Source organism: Lissotriton vulgaris, chromosome 3_1 (assembly GCF_964263255.1).
Source record: "Lissotriton vulgaris chromosome 3_1, aLisVul1.2, whole genome shotgun sequence".
Classification (NCBI taxonomy): domain Eukaryota; kingdom Metazoa; phylum Chordata; class Amphibia; order Caudata; family Salamandridae; genus Lissotriton; species Lissotriton vulgaris.
Window position 1 is genome coordinate 1,409,640,814 of NC_141689.1, and position 19,854 is coordinate 1,409,660,667.

At 46.3% G+C, this 19,854-nt stretch overlaps 1 protein-coding gene across 4 annotated transcripts in view; it reads right to left on the minus strand.

Moving 5' to 3' along the window:
* The window catches only part of WDFY3 (WD repeat and FYVE domain containing 3), a 2,050,643-nt gene that overhangs the window by 778,516 nt on the left and 1,252,273 nt on the right, over positions 1-19,854 (minus strand). For all 4 annotated transcript variants that reach the window (XM_086961876.1, XM_086961875.1, XM_086961873.1 and 1 more), the window contains one exon: positions 1,579-1,808. In XM_086961876.1, the coding sequence (XP_086818002.1) occupies positions 1,579-1,808 (230 nt within the window). The remainder of the gene's footprint in view (positions 1-1,578; positions 1,809-19,854) is intronic.

Genomic DNA, 19,854 nt, shown 5'->3' on the forward strand with positions numbered 1-19,854 from the left:
TGACGAAGTGCTTCACACAAGAAACAGCTAAGATTAGACAGGTAATATGCAATATGGTAAAGCATATTACAATATAACAAAGTATGGAATAATGTAACATAACATAACCTAGTATAGTAGACAAGAGTATGTAATATAATTAATGTTAAATGTGTGAGGAACCATGTAGGATGATGTGCTGGATACACAGGGTGAGAGGTATGAAATATATAAGAGCAAAATCTTAGCGCTCATGCCTGGAAGCGATGCTTGAAGCACATTTTTCAACTCTTTCTTGAGAAGATCATAAGATGGTGTTGTTCTAATTGCTGGAGACACAGAGCTCCACTCCTTAGGTATTTTTCCTGAGAAATATATATATTTTTAAATGTTGGCCTTTTCAGGAAGAGGCTGTATTTACTTTGATGGATGCAGTGTCCACCAGATAGAATCTGTTTTTGTGCAAGGTAGTTGAGGGTCCTGAGAAACAGCTTAATGTATGATGCAAGCCAGTGTATATAAATGCTCCTCGCCACAATAGGGAGCCATTTAGGATGGGTAAGAAGTGATCACATTATCTTGCTCCCATAGAAAAGCTAGCAGCGGTACAGAGGGTTACATTAAGATGACTTGGGTAAAAAAGCAGTTTGTGAAGGAAGCTGCTACAGTCTAGTCTAGACAGAATAAAGTATTGCAAGAATTACACTGTCTGGTTCTGGTATAAAATGTATGATAACATGTAGGAGTCAGAGTTGAAACTGAGTTCCCTTTGCCTCTATGTGCACTTGCAGGATGAGAAGCTGCCAGGCAGTATCAGGTCAGTGAGTTGTAAGGGATTAACAGGAGGAACTCAGTTTTGATCAGGGTACGTTTTAAGTTGTTTTCAACATGCAGTCTTCAATCTCCTAAAACAATTTACTACAAATTAGACGTGACTGGGGGAATAGACTTCATATGCAACTGAGGTTATCAGCATAGAAGTGGTATGACATTTTAGTGCAGCTGAAGGTAGAGGTTAGGGTTTGATGTAAAACTTGAAATGGGTGAAAGAGAAAATGTAGCTTTAAGGCACTTCTTGTGTGATGGTAGCTGCTTTGGAAAGGTGGTTGCTTTGTTAGGAGTTGCCAGCAATTATCCAAGAACAATATGAACCCACTGAGGACTCTGCCATTAATGCCAGTTCCGATTTTGAGGTGAATATGACAGCTCAGTGTGGAGTTGCACTTTAAAACAAGGAAATGCACTTTGTTACTTGGAAAAAACACTTTAGTGAGAACTGAGTGTAGTTCAGAATGGGTGTACTTGATTCATGCAGGATGTACCTAGGACTACCATAAATTAAATTTTCATCTGCAGCATTCCGACCACCTGCAATTTATACTGGGTTGGGAATAGAGAGGAAACTCGCAATAAGGAATACACAAATGTGGATTCAAATAAAAGGTTTGTTTTGCCCTTGAAAGTTCCAATCTTTGGACAAAATAACACTGGCAACAAAGAATTATATCATTAAGCAACTAAATATCCTTCACATGTAACACAGCCACAAACATTACTTTACACCCAGAAAAGGCATGCTTTAAAGAGTTGAAATCTTACTTTCCCTCATGCAGGTTTAATAGACAATGTGAAAGGCAGCCAACAAACTCCTGGTCATGGTTCCCAGGTCCCAGAATCATGTTCCTGTTGACAGTGAAGATTCGTAGAGATTCCAGGAGGGTTACTTGCTGAGGAACAGTTCTATGGGCCCTCGAGAACTGATACAGAATTGTCCTGTTCAGGTTGTGATACACTGCATCAAGTGACACTCCATGGGCTCTTCTTTTAGACTAAAAATTGAACAACAAGTATCAGTGTACAGGAAACAAGTTCATAATTAGAATTAAATGTTGTTTTGGGCTCAGGAAACGGTTTAAAGGTGAAGTGTGATAGTACCAAAATAATTTAACAAAGTTGGCCAAAAAAATCCTTTGGCCTAGACACGGACCTCAATCTACATTGTTGTTTCTAATAAACAAGTTACTTACCTTCGGTAATGATGTATCTGGTGGAGACATGTTAGTTGTAGTTTCCTTAGCTTATCATAGAATAGAATTTCCCCCAGGTGTCAGTCTGCATCCAGAGATTTTTCTACAGCAACACCCCAGCGCGTCGGCAGGTGGAGTCTGTCGACTCCGCATCCATCGTCGGTGTCATGGTCGCCGGAATGACCTTAGGGTTCCTACTTAAGACACCATCCCTGCGCGTTGATGTCAGTTCTGACACGACTTTCCACGCCAGAAGCACAGAGCCATCAAAGACACTGACCACTGGAGCTCTGCAACTAGGGCATAGTAAGGGAGCGGGGAGGATGGGTGGGGCAGTAAGGAATCTACAACTAACATACGTCTCTACCTGATAAATAGTTACGGAAGATAAGTAACTTGTTCATCTTATAGAGACTGTTGGTTGTAGATTCCTTACCTTCGAATAGATACCATAGGCAAAATGTGACGGGGCATACCGGGCGAACACTGAACATGGTGCTTGGTGGGAATATACGCCGCTGTTACCTGCAACCTTTACTTCTCAACAGCCCCCGTATCCCGGATGGACAGAGGAACACGAATCCTATTGGACCCCTCAGTCTGTGGACGGCGGTCCCTTTAACTCTGCTCCATGGAATGACGGCGCCCCGCCCCTCATACACCCGGAAGGAAGTTTAAAGGCGAGATCTTCGGCAGAGAGGACGGACAGCGATCCCCCGGAGGAAGCGGAATCGAGAGACGAGAAAGCTGGTGAATCGAGAGAGGAAGGAGGACGACGAGGCGACGGGAATCCCGGACCAGAGACGAAGCCAGGAGGCCAACGATACAACGATTCGCCCCGCCACGCACCCACTGGAGGGGCGTGGCTACAACAGGTACGGGCCGTGTAGCGGGTTGGGTGGCTCAAAGGGTCCAACCTACGGAGTGAGTGTGCAGTCTCCCTCCCCCCTTCCATTCCCCCCTTCCCTCACGAGCACTACCTGTCACTAGTGTACAGAGTTCTCACAAGCACTGGTTTCTCTCACTCCCGGCCCTCCGTTATTACCATGTAGTATGGTTATCTGACGAGGTCTCTCTCTCTCCCTTATTTGCATATCCCGGAGCCGGAAACGGAAGAAACGAAGGTAGCCCTGTGTAAATCCTGTGACGCAAACTGGATACCACGAGGAAACCCCCATTTGACTCTGCCGCATTTGCCAGTGAAAGAATAAAGAGTCGACAAAGACGGAGTTACATTAAAATAAAGCCTTCTTTACGTTCCCTGATAAAAGACTCTGTTTCTTCCTTAAAACCTACCCCCTGGGAGTCAGAAGGGTCCCCCGAGCGCAGTATAGCCGACCCCCCCCCTGGGACACAATACCAATCCCAGAGGAGAATCTGCAAACCAAGTTCACATGAGAAAGTCCTGGAGGACTGAATGGGAAAAATAGCCGTCCCTCCGGACTGGATTGTCCAGGGAATAGTGTCTGGTAGACATGTCCAGAGATGCCCCCGTTACTGCCTGGCAGATATCAAGGAATGGGACTCTGCGTACCAATGCAGTGGTTGCTACCGTAGCCCTATAGGAATGAGCACGCAACCCCACTGGAGGATCCTTCTTCGCTAAAGCATAACAGATCTTAATACAAAGACTACCCATTAAGAGATGGTACGTTTTTGAACAGCCCAGCCTTTCTTGGCACCCACATATCCAATAAAGAGTAGATCGTCCATCCGGAAATCTTTGGTGAGGTCAAGATAGAATGACAGCGCACATTTAGGGTCCAGATGATGGGTGAGGAGGCGGGAAAAAGGTGGGCAAGGTGATAGATAGATTGTTCTACCTGAAATGGTGTAACCACTTTAGGAAGGAATGAAGGCCTAAGCACCACTTTGTCAGGATGCACAGAGAAGAAAGGGGTCTTGGAAGATAGAGCCTGAAGCTCACTCACCCTGTGAGCAGAGGTGATGGAACAAGGAAGGTAGCACACAAGAAATGTGAGAACAAGATTTGAGTCCCACTGGGGCATTATGAAGGGAGATGGAGGAAACAGATGAGTAATGCCCTTAAAGAATCTGTTCCCAAAAGGAGACTTTAACAAGAATGGCTGATCTGGAAGCCGAAGAAGAGCAGAGATAGATGAAAGATAACCTTTGAGAGTGCCCAGAGCAGAGCCCTGCTGGGCCAAAGAAAGCATATACAAATGGACCTCTGAAAGAGGGACAGAAAGGGGATCCACAGCCTTTATTGTGCACCATGCCACAAACTTGTTCCAACTACAGGCGTATACCGATTTAGTGGTGGGACGGCTAACTGCTAAGTTGACATCACAGACTTTAGTCTGAAGGTCGAAAGCTGTCAACTGTCGCTGCTCAATCTCCACGCAAGGAGGTGGAGAGTGGACAGGTTCGGGCGAAGAACTGTCCCTTGTTGCTGCGACAGAAGATCCTCCCAAAGGGGTACTCTGATCGGAGGGTCGATGGCCATGCTTAGAAGCTCGGGGTACCGGACTCTTTGTGCCCAGTCTGGAGCCACAAGAAAAACTTGGGCCCAGTTGCGCTTAATCTTCTTGAGCACTTGGGGCAGAAGTGATGCAGACGGAAAAGCATACAGGTGGCCACAGTTCCATTTGCATAGAAAGAGTCGCTGAGTGGGGGCCGCCTTGGAAACTCCACACGCAATACTGCAGACATTGCGCATTCTCTTTAGTGGCGAACAGATCTAACCAAGGCTCTCCCCAACGCTAAAAGAGACCTTGCAGTACCTATGAATGAAGACATCATGCGTGATCGACCGAGCACCGGTGGCTGAGTTTGTCCGCCCTTGCATTCAGGGAACCCGCAGGTGTTAAACCACCAGGGTTATGCCCTGATGTTCCAGCCATGTCCAAAGGCGGAGAGCCTTCTTACAAAGGGTCCACGACCCCACCCTGCCCTGTTTGGTGCAGTGCTGTTGTCTGTGAACACCTGAACCACTTTCCCTTTGAGAGAGAGAAAGAATGCCTTCAGTGCCAGTCGGAGTGCCCAGAGTTCTAGCAGGTTGATATGGAGCCCGGACTCTGCCAGACACAAGACGCCTCTCATCTCCACCTCTCCCAGATGGCTGCCCCATTCCAGGAGTGATGCATCTGTCACCACCCTTAAATATGGTTGGGGAAAGGAGAGGAATCTGCCTCTGCCCCATCTCGGTTTGTTAGCCACCACGGCAGTTGTTGTGCAGTTCCCCCGAGATCTGAACATAGTCTGAAAGATTCCCCTGATGCTGTGCCCACTGGAATTCAGGTCCCACTGGAGAGCCTGCATATGCCACCTAGCATGATCCACCAGCAGGAAGCAGGAGGCCATGAGGCCCAGCAGCCTCAGAGTCATTCTCACCGAAATCTGGGAAAGAGGCTGAAACATCTGTATCATAGCCCAAATTTCAGACTCGCTTTTCGGGAGGATATGCCTGAAACTAAACTGTATCCATAACAGCTCTGATGAAAGGGAGCATCTGAGACCGAGTTAAGGGTGAAAGCAGCACGATTATAGTGAACTCCAGCGAATGCAAGAGGACCGCCATAGTCTGATGGTGGGAGACGACAGCCTGGGGCAAGCCCGCCTTCAACTGCCAGTCGTCAAGATAGGGCAAGACTGGAACACCTGAACTGCGCAGATGAGCTGCCACCACCACCATCACCTTTGTGAACACCCAAGGGGCACTGGTAAGACCAAAGGTGAGCACAGAGAACTGAAAATGCATGTGAACCATAGTTAGCGTCTGTGGGCTGACAAGACGGGAATGTGCAAATAAGCATCCTGCAAGTCCAATGCCACCATCCACTCTCCGGGGTTGACGCCAGAAAGGACTTGAGCTAACATGAGCATCTTGAATTTCTTCTTCTGGAGGAAGGGGTTGAGGGCCCGGAGGTTTAGAAAAGGACGCAGGCCTTTGTTCTTCTTGGGGACCAGAAAGAAGCAGGAATAGCAACCACAACCTACTTCTGGTACAGGGACCCTCTCTATTGCTCCCTTGGCAAAAAGAGCGGAGACATCCTGGGGGAGAAGCGCCAAAGGATCCTCCAATAAGTAATTGGAAGACGGTAGCATGAAGGGAGGGGTAGTCTCGAAGGGGAGGGAGTAGCCCCTTCGGACAATTTGCAGAACCCACCTGTCTGACGTGATGGATTGCCAATGGAGGAGGTGATGGTGAATCCTGCCTCCAACTGGCTGAAAATGGGCCTGGAACATTGGACTAGGAAGGTTTAGAGACAGTGACAAGGGGGGAGATGGCAGACTGGCACGTCTGCTGGCTCCCAGATCTGCCAGGATGCTGGGTCACACGTCCAGAGCCATGCAGAGGCAGGGCAGCTTAGGTGAACCGGTGACTGGACTGGGCCAGACGTGGTTGGGCGCCCCTTCCGTTGCCACGAAAGGGACAAAAAGACTGGTTTGGAAGGGACGCACAAGTAAGGCCCAAAGATCTGGCCATAGCTTGAGAATCGTTAAAGCGCTCAAACGCATCGTCTCCTTTGTTTGCAAAAAGACGACGGCCATCAAAGGGCGTGTCCACCAAGGTTAACTGGACATCTCCCAAAAATCCAGAAGTCCTCAACCAGGCGTAGTGAAGGCTACCGACGAGGCAATCGTTCTGCCCAGTGAGTCGGTGGTATCCACTCCACATCGAATGGCGAATTTGGCTGTCTCTCTCCCACCCGCAACTGCCTGGGAGAGAACGGTCAGGTCTCCTGGTATGAGAGGAGAGACCCAAGAGGCATGCAGTATTCACCGACTGCGGTGCCAAGCTGGAGGAAGAGAACATTTGCTTCCCAAGATGGTCCTGCTTTTTGGATTCCCTATCCAGAGGAGCAGAAGGGAATGCCTAGAGAAGAAGAGGATAGGCCCACCAAGCTCTCAGGGGAATGGAGTTGGGTCAGGAACACTGGGTTGCCCAGGGCCGGGCGATGGCGTTGGGCAATTGTCCTCTCCGCAGGATCCCCTGTGCTGGGCCTGGACCAAGTGCCCAGGAGGACATCAGTAAGGGCTTCAGAGGATGCAGTCGCAGGCTGAAGCACCTCTGTCAGGAGGTTTGTCCTGACTGCCACTGAAGGGAGCTCAAGGCCAAGGACCTCGGCCGCCCTTCTCACCACCACAGCATAGGACGATCCCTCCTCCGTAGCAACGGTAGGGGGAGAAAGCAAACCAGTGTCTGGAGAGGTGTCCAGACCACTGGCATCACCCTGGTCCTCTCGCAAGTCTGGTTCTTCCAACTGGTCGTTTAAAGGGTCCAGCGACCCCTTCCAGTCCTCATCACCACCCTCTGGTCGATAGGGAACACCAGGGATGAACAGGGGAACAAAAGTACCTTCTGACTTCGGCCCAGCTCCATGTCCAAATTGGGGAGGAGGATAGGGGACGGCATCGGCGACAGACACAACTGGCGCCGGGGGCGTCGACTTTGACATCTGTGCTGGGGAAGGTCAAGTAAGTAAGACCGGCGCCGATCCGGATCCAAGCCTGGATCCGCAGGGGCCCTTGTTTGCTGGAGCAGCCAGCATCGAAGGCCCAGGACCCCCGACCCACTCCGTGGGGCCGCCCAAAGACGAGGTGTAAGGCCTCGTAAAATTGTCTAAGTTGGGCAGGGGATGCTCTGGCTCCCGGAAATGGTGGGGTGAGCGGAGTCATCCCTGAAGCAGGCACCGGATACGGAGCCTTCGAGCAACGATGCTCTGAGTCCAGCATCACTTCAGCCGAACGACGGGGAGAAGGTGAAGAGTGCCTGTGCTTCTTCGCCTTCTTCTTGTGCTTGGACTTACCCGAGCACCTCGATAACTTGGAGTGCGGCGAGGAGTGGGGGCTCTACAAACGGCCTTGTGACCTTTATCTCAAATGAGACCGGGACGGACAGGTTCATGATCCGGCAGTCGGAGCACACTTCAGGTCACGCTCCAGACACCACAAGCACACAAGATGCGGATCCATCACAGAAATCATCTTGGGACAGGCACCGCAGGGGTTGAAGCAGGTCCAAAGTAGGGACATCCCTTGAACACCAGGAGTAGAAAACTCAATAAAGAAGTCGACAAAGAGTCACAAAAAGCTAGCCAAAAAACAACTAAGGGGTAGCTCTTTCTGGATCTGTGCTAGGCTTTCGCGGAAAAAGAAAGAACTGACGTCAGCGCACAGGGGCGGCATCTAAGCAGGTAAAGCGACGTCATCCCGGCGACCACGGCGTCGGGTGAAGAGTCGACCGACATGCCGGAGTCTTGCTGAAGAAAAATCTCCAGTTCCAAACTGACGCCTGGGGGAAATTCTATTCTATGGTAAGGTAAGGAATCTTCAACTAACAGTATCTATCAAAGTACTATTCCCAGCATCCACATTACACAACCAACAATGATGAACAATAATATTATGGATTGGTGTAAGCAGGATGAGGAGGTGGTTTATAGCAGCCTGGGATGCCTGAAAACCTGTGAGAAAAGTGCTCATAAAAGGAAATTATGATGGGGTGGGTGGAATTTACTAATTGGGAGGTAAATCTACCTTAGATAAGAGACACGTATCAAGGCACATCGTTAACTTATGTTGAAAAGGTCAAGAATGACGCAAGACTCCTATACACACTATTGTTATAATGTGAAGAATATGAGATCCATTCACCATATTCTACCTACATGTTTTCTATGAGACCTGCTATACTTATGAATGTTGCCATTTTCCTTGTTACCACTAATGATTGCCATGATGGATTCAATTTATGATAGATGTAATAAAGGATTGAACTGCACATTCATTAGAGACCCAATTTTGTAGCTGCCTTTAACAATGTGGGTGCTTTCTTGTTATGTTTTGTTAGTTGAATTTGTAGATAAGGGCTAATCACCCGTGAAGGTATCCAGGCCAGTAGGGAAGGCCTGGGGGAAGGAGGAGACTCATGTGTGGGTCCTCCTGAAGAGCCATGTCTTCAGGTTCCTTCGGTAGTCCATGTGTGAGGTGGGGTTCCGAGGTATTTCGGGAGGTCGTTCCAGGTCTTGGCTACAAGTTAAGATTTGCCGCATTCACAGGTGACGAAAAGTCAAACTGTGTTGGAACCCCGATAAGGGCTCTGCACTCAATGGAGGAAACAACAGCACTTGGGAAGTACTAATTTGTGGTAAAACCAAGATAGTAACCAAGCTTGAAGGTTCTCAATGCAGTAGGTAGAGAGAAACACTGATAGGACCAACGAACACACCAATCTTGGAACCCCCTCCATGCACGTTCAAGCCTAATGGTTGAAAAAACACAATCTGAGATGGAATCAAGCCCGAGAGGAGGAAACAAAGCACATCCTGTGGCTGGTGAGACTTCTTCGAACAAAAACAACTTGCAAAGTACGAGCCCAACACTAGATGAAAGTAGTATCCTAAGCATGTTAGAGGCAAAGACGGCAGTGGAACCTACTCAAAATCTGCACCTAACCTAAATAACCAATTGATTATATCAATCCTTTTCTATTACATTAGGGACTTGTGTGCACACTGATGAGCACCCACCATCACAGTGTTAGTTCAAAAGAGAACTATAGACAAAAAAACACAAAAGCACAGGTGCACAACAAAACAAACTCCAACAATATATCAAGAACTTATTATAATGAGCACAAGAGTGGAATCCAATGATTTTGATCTTTTTTTATTCCAAAGCGTGGTAGAAAAGGATGTACAGCCAACACGTTTCGTTCCTCTTGGGACTTCTTCAGGGCAAGAGGAGGTTTGTCTTCCAGGTGTAACCAGCAGATCAAATGGAAGCGACGAGTCCTAATTAATGTCGAGACTGCGCCCAGAGGTCAGATTTCGGCAGGGGTGTATATATATCCCAAGATGCCAAAGTAAGAGCAGTGACTCAGACTTCTGTATCGATTGTTGAGTATGTAAAGTGATCAGGAGACGACTGGAGATAAAGGCCGGACCACAGCATGTATCTACAGCCACAAATGCTACGAACACACAAGGAAAGGAAAAAGATTTACGGGTTTGGTGGAAGCACCCAGAAGCAACAAGTGTTTGGGTGACATGTATACTGGCCCTCAGAGTAACAGATGTCCAGCCTTAAGTTTAAGGGCCATCGCTAGTTGATTCACACAGGTTTTGGAGCCAAAGGAAAAAGTTTGTGGAGTAGTTGTTGACTGAAATTGAGCAATATCCCACTTGTAAATTGTATACAATTTGCATTACTGAGGAGAAATGCTGACTGTTCGTCTAATTACGACACACAGGTGAATACTGGGATATGATGAACAATGAAGCTAAATTCAGTTCTAACCATACTAGATTTGGTGCAGTTTAAGACATAAGGGATGCTTAGTTTATTTTTATTTAAATAAGTTATTTTTGTCAAATGTTTCTTTCTTATAACCTTAGGTTATAATGCTGCCCTTTATTCTTGCGAAGAAGTCTAGAAGTATTTGTTTTAACTTCACACACCTCATCTCTACCTCACCAGGCATGGGATCAGAAACTGTGTGGACGCAGTGGCCCTGCTCCAGTCCAGCAAAGAGTCCTCCGACCTGGCCAAATTTGTCAAATTCATAAATATCACAAGAAGGGCCCCTAAATGAAAATATCACAGAGGAAGATCGTCTGGTTGCAATTGGCGTGTCACCTGGAGTAACAGAAGGAGACAAGTGGTGAAAAGTCCCTACCAGGAAAAGACCGCTCGGTCCTCACAAGATCTCCAACGTACCAAGTGACTGGTTCAAGTACAGATAGGAACGGTGACTTTTTTTAATATACAATTTTCTAACCAATGAATTTTAGAAATAGTTTGTTACTGTGGTTTCATCCCTTCATTGACACTTAACTTCTATATACAATTAGATATTGCAATTAGAATGGCGTGAGACACGTATTTTAGCACAATTTTTATTAATGTATTGCATCTTTGCAATGATTTTAAGTAATTACCCAAATAAGAAAAATATTCATTCTATACCTCACCCTGAAAGCCACATTACAGTGTGACACAATCTGCACCTTAGATGTTTTTTCTTTAACATGCCTTGAGCAGATATTGATCGCAAAACACGAATACATTTCCTATTGATTTAGGGTAGGGGGCTGAAATCCCATTTTAGGGGTTAGTAAAAGTTTACATATTCCTCTAATGTGATTAGTACATTTAAAAAAAAGCATATTTGCTGTTTTCAAATGCCAAATGACAGGGCTTGTGGCGTGTCACTTGTGACGTTAAAAATGATTTGTACATCTGGCACAATGTTTCTAGGGGATACTCGATCTGTAGAGCTTCACCATCTGAATCTCCCCTGGTGCCAGCATGGATCTGGAAAACGTGAAATAACTCTTCTGCATCGACAGGTGGGGCATGGGTCCAACTGGAAGGCAGTACCTCCCTAGATTTAACTTCATGGAGCCCTTTGAAGCGCTACCCCGCACTCTGACATCTCTTCCCATCCTGTTTTTGCACTCCTTTAGAAACAAGGTGCGATAAAAGCAGTTCACAGAAATACAGAACATAAAACTAACTTGTATTCTTATTAAATACATTCTTACTGAATACGATCCTCTTCAGAATGAGAGGAGGTTGGCCAGAAAGGAAAAAGCAGGTGGAGTATCCACCAGAAACATTTTCATCAAAGGTTTGTAACTTTTTCTTCTGATGAATACTCCTAGCTGCAGATTTCTCACCTCATGAATCATTGCCAAAGCAATAAAACCAAGGCATGGATGTGAGGAGGAACCAAGGAAAGAATGTCTTATTAATTCAGGCACGCAAACAGTACTGCATGTTTAAGTTGGCAACAATGACAAATAGCAAATGCACCATTTCTAGTACTCAAGTGGACATTCATGCAGACCGCACAGAGGAGAATGAACACAATGACAAGCAAATTGGTGGCACAACATGGAAAACAAAAGAAAGTGTCAACGCCAAGCCCATTCCACAAAGTCATATCACTCTAGTAGTAAATAGATCTTTCTACTTTTGTGTTTTTTAATGTATTTAGAAGTGAAGAAGGAAAACAGTCTGAGATATGGCAACAATGAAAGCCTGACCGAGATAATAAAACTGTAAAATGCCATGCAGATATTCCTCCCGTAAGTCTCCTTTAGTCTATTGAAATGGAGATTGAAAATATGCAGGAACAGAAAACTACCAATGTGGCAGCAATTTGACATCTGCCTGAAATTAAGAGGAACTACATCCATCCCATAGCCCAGAAGAGCAGGCACAGAATACAATTAATGCAATGCAACCTAGGCACAGACATAACTAAATCTGTGCAGATGGAATCAAGGATCAGACCACAGGCATGATAATCAACATGTCTTTGAGAATACAAATACCAAAATACATAGTCTGAAACTTAATTTGGACAACAAGATGAAGAAAAGTATCTGAACATCTGGTATTCTGCAGATTGGGCAGAAATGTTTGCAAAATCTATCAAACAGCCCAAGTCATTACTTTCAAGGATCAGCTAGTAAGGATATGTTAATAAACTTTCTACATGTCCTAATTTTAAAAAACATGCACCCTGCCTTGTGGGCTGCAAGACTTGCATAGAGTGTAATTTATTAACCCCCTCCATGCTCATGACGAGCTCAGCTCGTCATGAGGCACAGTGGAGCTGTGCTTATGACGAGCTGAGCTCGTCATGAACAATGGTAAATCTTACTTTGCAGCACAGGAGGGGAAAAGTCACAGCAGCCAAGGTGTTAACATTTAAAAATACTGATTCGACCTATTAAATGGTTAACTTTGACAGGTCAGATTACAGTTTTTACATTGCCCCTGTCAGGCTACATGATAAGCTATAGTTTGCACTGCCAGTGTAAGGGATGGAACAATTGGTGCTACAGTCCACTTAAAGCATATAACTTAAGGGCCTGGTTACACTTCGTACCATCTGGTAGTGACGGATAGGCAAGTTAAAACCACCAATTAGGATTATGGCAAATCGACCTTGTCAAAAGGGGAAGAACAGGCACTTTAGCACTGCTTAGCAGGGGTAGTGTGCAGAGTCTTAAGCCAGCAAACATATGGGGCCAAGCAAAAGGTGAAAAGACTGAGGTGACAACACATAATAAGTGGATTTCCTACAATTCCTGTCAACTTCATCCATATACTTCCTGGACACTAGGAAGGGAGAGAATGGAAAACACTAACACTTGCAAATACAGGGACAGATGTAGATGGATGAGAGGATAAGAATGTCAGATTGCCTGGGGCTGGTCAATGACAATGAGCAAACTCAGAGGCCAACCTGTACAGAAACTGTTAAAATTCAAGTAGACAAAACTGAATCTCGAAACATCTCATTAGAAAGAAATAAAGGTTATGACGCTAGGTGACAGACTGCCAAATGTTTGTCAAAATAAGTCATCTTGCTCAAAAACTACCTTAAAAGACATGAGATCCTCAGAAGGGGCTGCTGATTTGAAATCAGGAGTGACTGAGCCAGAAACACTCAATTTGTTAAGTTACCGGATACTCAACAGTGGAGCCTCCTCACAGCCAGCGCAGAAAAAGAAAAAATCTGCTTCCTCGTTAACATTTTGAGCCATAGAGCCATTAACTGAGACCTGAGCAAGACTCCTTTACTTATCAAAGTTTCTAGAGAAGCTTGCTTTCTTACAAATTTGAAAATGTGTTAAGCACAATAATCTTATAGACACTCTATAAGCCTGTTTCTGATCTTGCCATGGCACAGAGCTAGTTGCCGTCTAGATGACCTACAGTTGTTGATGAATGTTAGAGGCTCAGGGCTTTGGTTATCCTGGACCTCTTGGGATCTTTGACACAATGAACAAGTTACTTACCGTCAATAATGCTTTTTCCTGTAGAGACGATCTACCAGTAGAGTCCTCACCTTCGAATATTCACCAGGCATCAGACTGCACCTGTAAAATCTTGAGCAGTACCTCTGTGCGCCAGTAGGTGCCGTTGAAAAACTCTGCATTGGAAGTGACATGCACAGTGCCTATATAGGAGCCACCCCGGAACGCTGACGTCAGTTTAAATCTCAACTATTTCCATGCCAAAAACGCAGAGCCACAGCAAACTGATTTATTGACCAGAGTTCAGAATCAAACAGGATATTAGGGAGAACAGCCCAGGAGGATGGAAGGGTTGGTGAGGAATCTGTAGTTAGACAAAACCTCTACCAGAAAATGTGTTACCGAAGGTAAGTAACTTGTTCTTCTGATAGAGACTTCTAACCATAGATTACTCACCTTAGCATAGATACCCAAGTAATAACTCCCTGAAGGTGGGTCTGTGTAGAGGCTTGGAGCCGAAAGGCCTGGAGGACCAAATGAGGGACCAGACTGTCCAATCAGTAGTACTTCAGGAACGTACAGAGGGACGTCCAGTGGGCAACTAAGCAGATGTCCAGGACAAACACCCCATGGCATAATGCACTGGAGTGAGCCTGCAGGTCCTCAGTGGATTGCTTCTTCTCCAGTGCATAGCAGATTTTTACACAGAGTACTATCCATTTGGAGATAGTTTCTGTATGGCCTTGCCCTACATCGCTATGGTGCACCAAATGAAGAGCTGAATGTACACCCAATGACCTTTCGTGTGATAAATAAAGAATGACAGAGCTCTTTTAGGATACAAATGATGGACTGCGTGCAAAATGACTCAAATGAAAGGGAACATCTGGGAGGGAGCCATGTGTGACTTTGGTATGTTGATAATGAAACATAGTGAATGCAGAAGGTTCTTGTAGTCTGGAGGTCGGAGAGGACTGCCTAAGGTGAACCCGCCTTCTACAGCTGAGGTATGGAAAGACTGCCCTAACCTCGGCAGATGAGCCACAACCATCACTTTTATGAATACCTGAAAGGGACTGATGAGATCAAAGGGTAGAATTGCGAACTGGAAATGCTCATAGCATACTGTGAACCACAGGTAACACCTGTGGGCCGGCGGGACAGGTTTGTGGAAATGTATCCTGCAGGTCCAGCTCTACCCTCCAGTCTCCAGGATCCAGGGCAGAGACAGCTTGAGCCAAAGTAAGTAACTTGAATTACTCTTTTTTCAGGAAGGTGTTGAAAGGGTGCAGATCTAATATAGGGCAGGGTCCTCCATCCTCCATAAGTACCAGAAAGTAGTGGGCATAACAACCATGCAATACTTCTGGCGCAGGCACAATCTCAATAGCTCCTTTGACCAAAAGAACCTGCACTTCCTGATGTAGCAAGGAAAGAGGGTCGTCAGCTGTTCTTGGGATGGTGGGAGTGGTTGAGGTGTTTCCAAAAATAGGTAGGGAGTACCTCTTCTGCACAATCTGAAGCACCCACATGTCAGATGTAATTGCCGACCATTTAGGCAGGTGGTGCCTGACTTTGCCAACGGAATGGCTGTGCTGGATGGAGGGTACATTAAAAGGTGCTAGGCGGTTATGGCAGCTGGAGGGGCAGGGGCCTGGGGAGTATGCGGGGCTCCAGGGGGCTGTCTTCGAAAGGACAATGCAGGATGGTGAACTAGGACAGCTGGTATTGCGGGTACACAAGGTTTCCCTTCCACCTCTGCAGTAAGGGTGAAAGGACTGCTGTTGCGGCTGGTCGAGACAGAAAGGCTAAGGGATCTTCTAGCAACCCTGCTCTTGTGAAAGCATTCGAGCACCACATCGATCTTTTTGCCAAATAGGCGGAAGCCATTGAAGGGCATGCCAATCAGTTAAGACCCCCCCCCCCCAAAAAAAATTCAGAGGAATTAACCAGCGCCACCGTATAAGCCATGGCTCTTCCCAGAGAGTCCATGTTCCCCAGTCTGCACTGGATGGGGAACGTCCTCCAAAGCTTAGTTGAGGATGGTACAGCCTTCCTCAGGCAGCATGGAAAGCAGCTGAGTCCCACAATGCTCGGAAATATTGCCCCAAGAGGCATGCGGTGTTCACCAACTGCAGGGCAAGGCCGGCGAAAGAAAAGAGATGTGTTCCAAAGGTGTCCAGCCCCTTGGGTTGCCTATCTGATAGTGTGGTAGGGAAAATGCTTGGGCTGACCTTCACTGTTGAGGCCTGCACCACCAGAGATGGGGTAATGAGAGAAGGGGGGGGGGGGTCTACCAGAGCAGGACACTGCAGATGGGCAATTATTCGGTGCACTGAAGTGCCTGTGCAAAACGTTTCCCAGGCCCCTGGCAGGACGTCCGTAAAGGGCTCATTAATGGGAAGCTTGTGTTGCTGCACCTCTGTTAAGACACTGGGCTTAATTTCCATTACCAGCTGCAGGAGATCGAGAACCGTAGCTGCCCTGCGCATCACTATTGAGAGGAAAAAAGAGAAAAATAATGCCAGAGTTGGGAGGTAACCCGACCACTGGCATCACCCAGCTCCTCATACCAGTGGTCGTCATGAGGGTCCAGGGGACCATATACATTCTCCTTATCCCAACCTATTGGAAGATAGGGCCTTTTGAAAAGTGGAAAGTCCAAGGAATGAGAAGGCATGAACAGCGACGAAAACAATGTCGAATGGCCCCAGGGAAAATAATGAGCTTTTTGTCTGTGGCAACTGGGATGACCCTGAAGGTATGGAACCCGTTGGACGGAAGCACCCGTGGCACCATTGCTCTGGATCTGAGGTGGATCCAGAAGTGCCAGCTGGAATTGAGGGCAAACCCACCGATGGTAACCTACCAGACTCACCTTTCAGCTCTGTGGGGCCCGAAGGTGCTCTAGAGGGAGTGAGTGGCCCAAAGATCGCATTAATGGCATAATAAAATATTTTCATTGGGTGGGCGTCACCTTGGCACTGGGAAACTCGGGATAGCGCAGAGTGGGCCAAATGCCGGCTCAGCAGGTGGAGTGCGGGAGCAGGGCCTAGAAGCCCGCTGTCAAGAAGGTGAAGCTTAAGAGCACTTCAACTTCTTTTGCTCTTTAGACTTACCTAAATTCGACAAGGATGTCTTGGAGTGTGAAGACTACTGTTGATGGGAACAGCCCGACATTTTCCACAGGAGCGAGACTGGGACCTAATGTGAAACCTTCTTTTGCTGCGCCGCCAGGAGCTTCATTCACTGCTTGCAATCACCTTTGAGTGCATCAACTTGCACCGACCCCAGGCACCAGGGTTAATCGAGTAGGGATCGAACATAGACATCCGCCTGTAGCAGTCCTCGCAAGGCTTTAGCTTGAATATTTTGCAGGGTACATGATGTTATAGCACTCTGGGAGCAAAGTAAAAAAAATTTACAAAATGATTTATCAAATAATGACTGAGGTAGCTCTCCAGATTTACGCTATTGGTGAGGAACAAAAGGAACTGATATCAGAGAGCCTGGATGACACTGTGTCATCACTTCCGACACAGAAAACACTGAGTCAAATGACGCCACCTACCGGCACCCACACGGCCAGCTCAAGATTTTACCGATCAAGTCTGACGGCTAAGAATGATTCTAATGTGAGGAATCTACGATTGTAAATCTCTATTATTGGACATCTTTAGAGCCAACTGTTGCCCTACATTTTTTACTATGTTTCTCCTCTTGGAACAGCCTCCAGCATCTATGAAGTTGGAAATGGTAACTGGTAGATGAGATAACTGAATCAATTGAAGAATACACTGATATTCTGTTTTCAACCATTACCCCTAAAGATTTAACCTTGTCCTTGAGGGGCCTAATAGTAAATGCCACACCTCGTAGATAGAAGGCCTTCAGTCTCAGATTTCTTCCAAGTTCATGAGTAGATAAAGCTGGAGTCCACTAATAACAGAGTAAGACTGAAAACCATGGTGACTTTTTCATTGCAGCCATTTTCTTGATTTGATAAACTGAACACCACCTGGGTGTCTTCGGCATAGACCATGAACATTCTGGGGGGAAAAGAAGATCATTCAAGGTTTGACAGATGTTGAACAGTAGTGAAGCTATGCAAGATTATAAGGGATGTTTACATGGTTGATTAAGCTGTGGCTGCAGCCAACACCCGCCTGTCTGATGGAATTTTCTCCCACCGGTGAGGGACAATCTCAACCTACCCAAGCCAGATGATGTGTGACTGCAGAGCAACCACTGGGTCACTGGTGCGCAGTGGTGAATCCTCTACTCTGAAATCTTCTGTTAAGAGAGCAAGTGTTGCATGAAATCTATCTTGTTGGAAACGTTGCTGTTGAGGCAGTGGTGTGAGCATCTGTCCGGCGGCACAGCTATGGACACCTCTGGCCAGAGACTGCACGCCTCTCTTGTTATCCACAAAACATAAGGGCATTACTGCTGCAGAAGCTTCACGTCGGTTCCTTTTTGATTTTCTCAAACTTACCAATTTTTGGTTCAAACAAGTGTTCCTCATCAAAAGCAAGCTCAGCAAATGCATTTGGACATCTTCGAGGAAACCAGAGAGTGTGAGCTAATTATGGCATCCAATAGAAGTCTGGTGTTGCACCAACAGCAGGCCAGGTATTCTTTGTCAAATCTATTCAAATTGCACCATTAGAAACTACATTGTAATCCTGCACATCCTTCCTTTCTCTTTATCATTGATCACTTGGAAGAATCTGTGTAACGTCCTTCATTTCTTCTATCATATCAACTGCACAGGATTTGTATATAGGCTATTTGACAGCTCCTGCGCTAGATATTTCTCTGCAGAGTCAGCACTTTTTCTTATTATTAAGAGATAGTAAATATGTCAGAGGATTGAAGCAATATATATATATATATATATATATATATATATATATATATATATATATATATATATATATATATATATATATATATATATATATATATATATATATATACACACACACCACTTCTTCCGAAGAAAATGAGGCAGAGACCCTGGAGGAACCGTTTGGAAGCCTTTTTAATTTTGAAAAAGCTAATGCATTTCGGCAGCACTTCTGCCTTCCTCAGCGCCCAAAGCATCCCATTCGGCATTGACACACGCTGCTGGTAAGTCCCTCCTCTTTGTGTCATACAAACACATACCCGCTCCGCCCACTGTAGTTCTTATGCGCACCTGTGTGGAGTCCCGTGAGTAGAGCGGGACTCCAATTCCCATAATCCAGTGTAGTGGACCCTCGGAATTGTAGTGCAACAGGGAAACGCTGGATAATCCAATGTCTTTGTGGGGGTGTAGGGAAGCGTGAGCCCAAATTGAAGAGGGGATGAGATTTCCTGCTTTGGTGTCGAAATTGCGAAGTGCCTCCTATGGTCCTCCGTACCACCTCAGCCACGTCGTCCGGGAGTCCAATTAGCAGGGACTGTGTAAAAATTACACTACCCGGCATGAGATTAAATAATCTCAAAACTGCCTAATATCTTCCCCGAATTCCTGGCGGACTCCTGACTGTCCAACCACCGTTGGCAACAAACGAACTGCAGCAGTCCAGGTACCAGTAAGGTCAGGTGCCCCAAGCGAGGTAGGGATCTCAGAAAGGCGTCTCCGGCTGACGCGAATTGATGCACACACACCACTTCTTCCGAAGAAAATAAGGCAGAGACCCTGGAGGAACCATTTGGAAGCCTTTTTAATTTCGAACAAGCGAATGCATTTCGGCAGCACTTCTGCCTTCCTCAGCGCCCAAAGCATCTCATTCGGCATTGACACACGCTGCTGGTAAGTCCCTCCTATTTGTGTCATACAAACACATACCCGCTCCGCCCTCTGTAGTTCTTATGCGCACCTGTGTGGAGTCCCGTGAGTAGAGCGGGACTCCAATTCCCATAATCCAGTGTAGTGGACCCTCGGAATTGCGGTGCAACAGGGAAACGCTGGATATATATATATATATATATATAGAAAATGCTACTTACCCAAGATGCATCTGTTCTTGGCATATAGAGCTGTATAATCACATGCTTTAGTATAAATTGCCATCTAGTGTTGGGCCCGGATGTTTGCACTTTGTTTTTCTTCGAAGAAG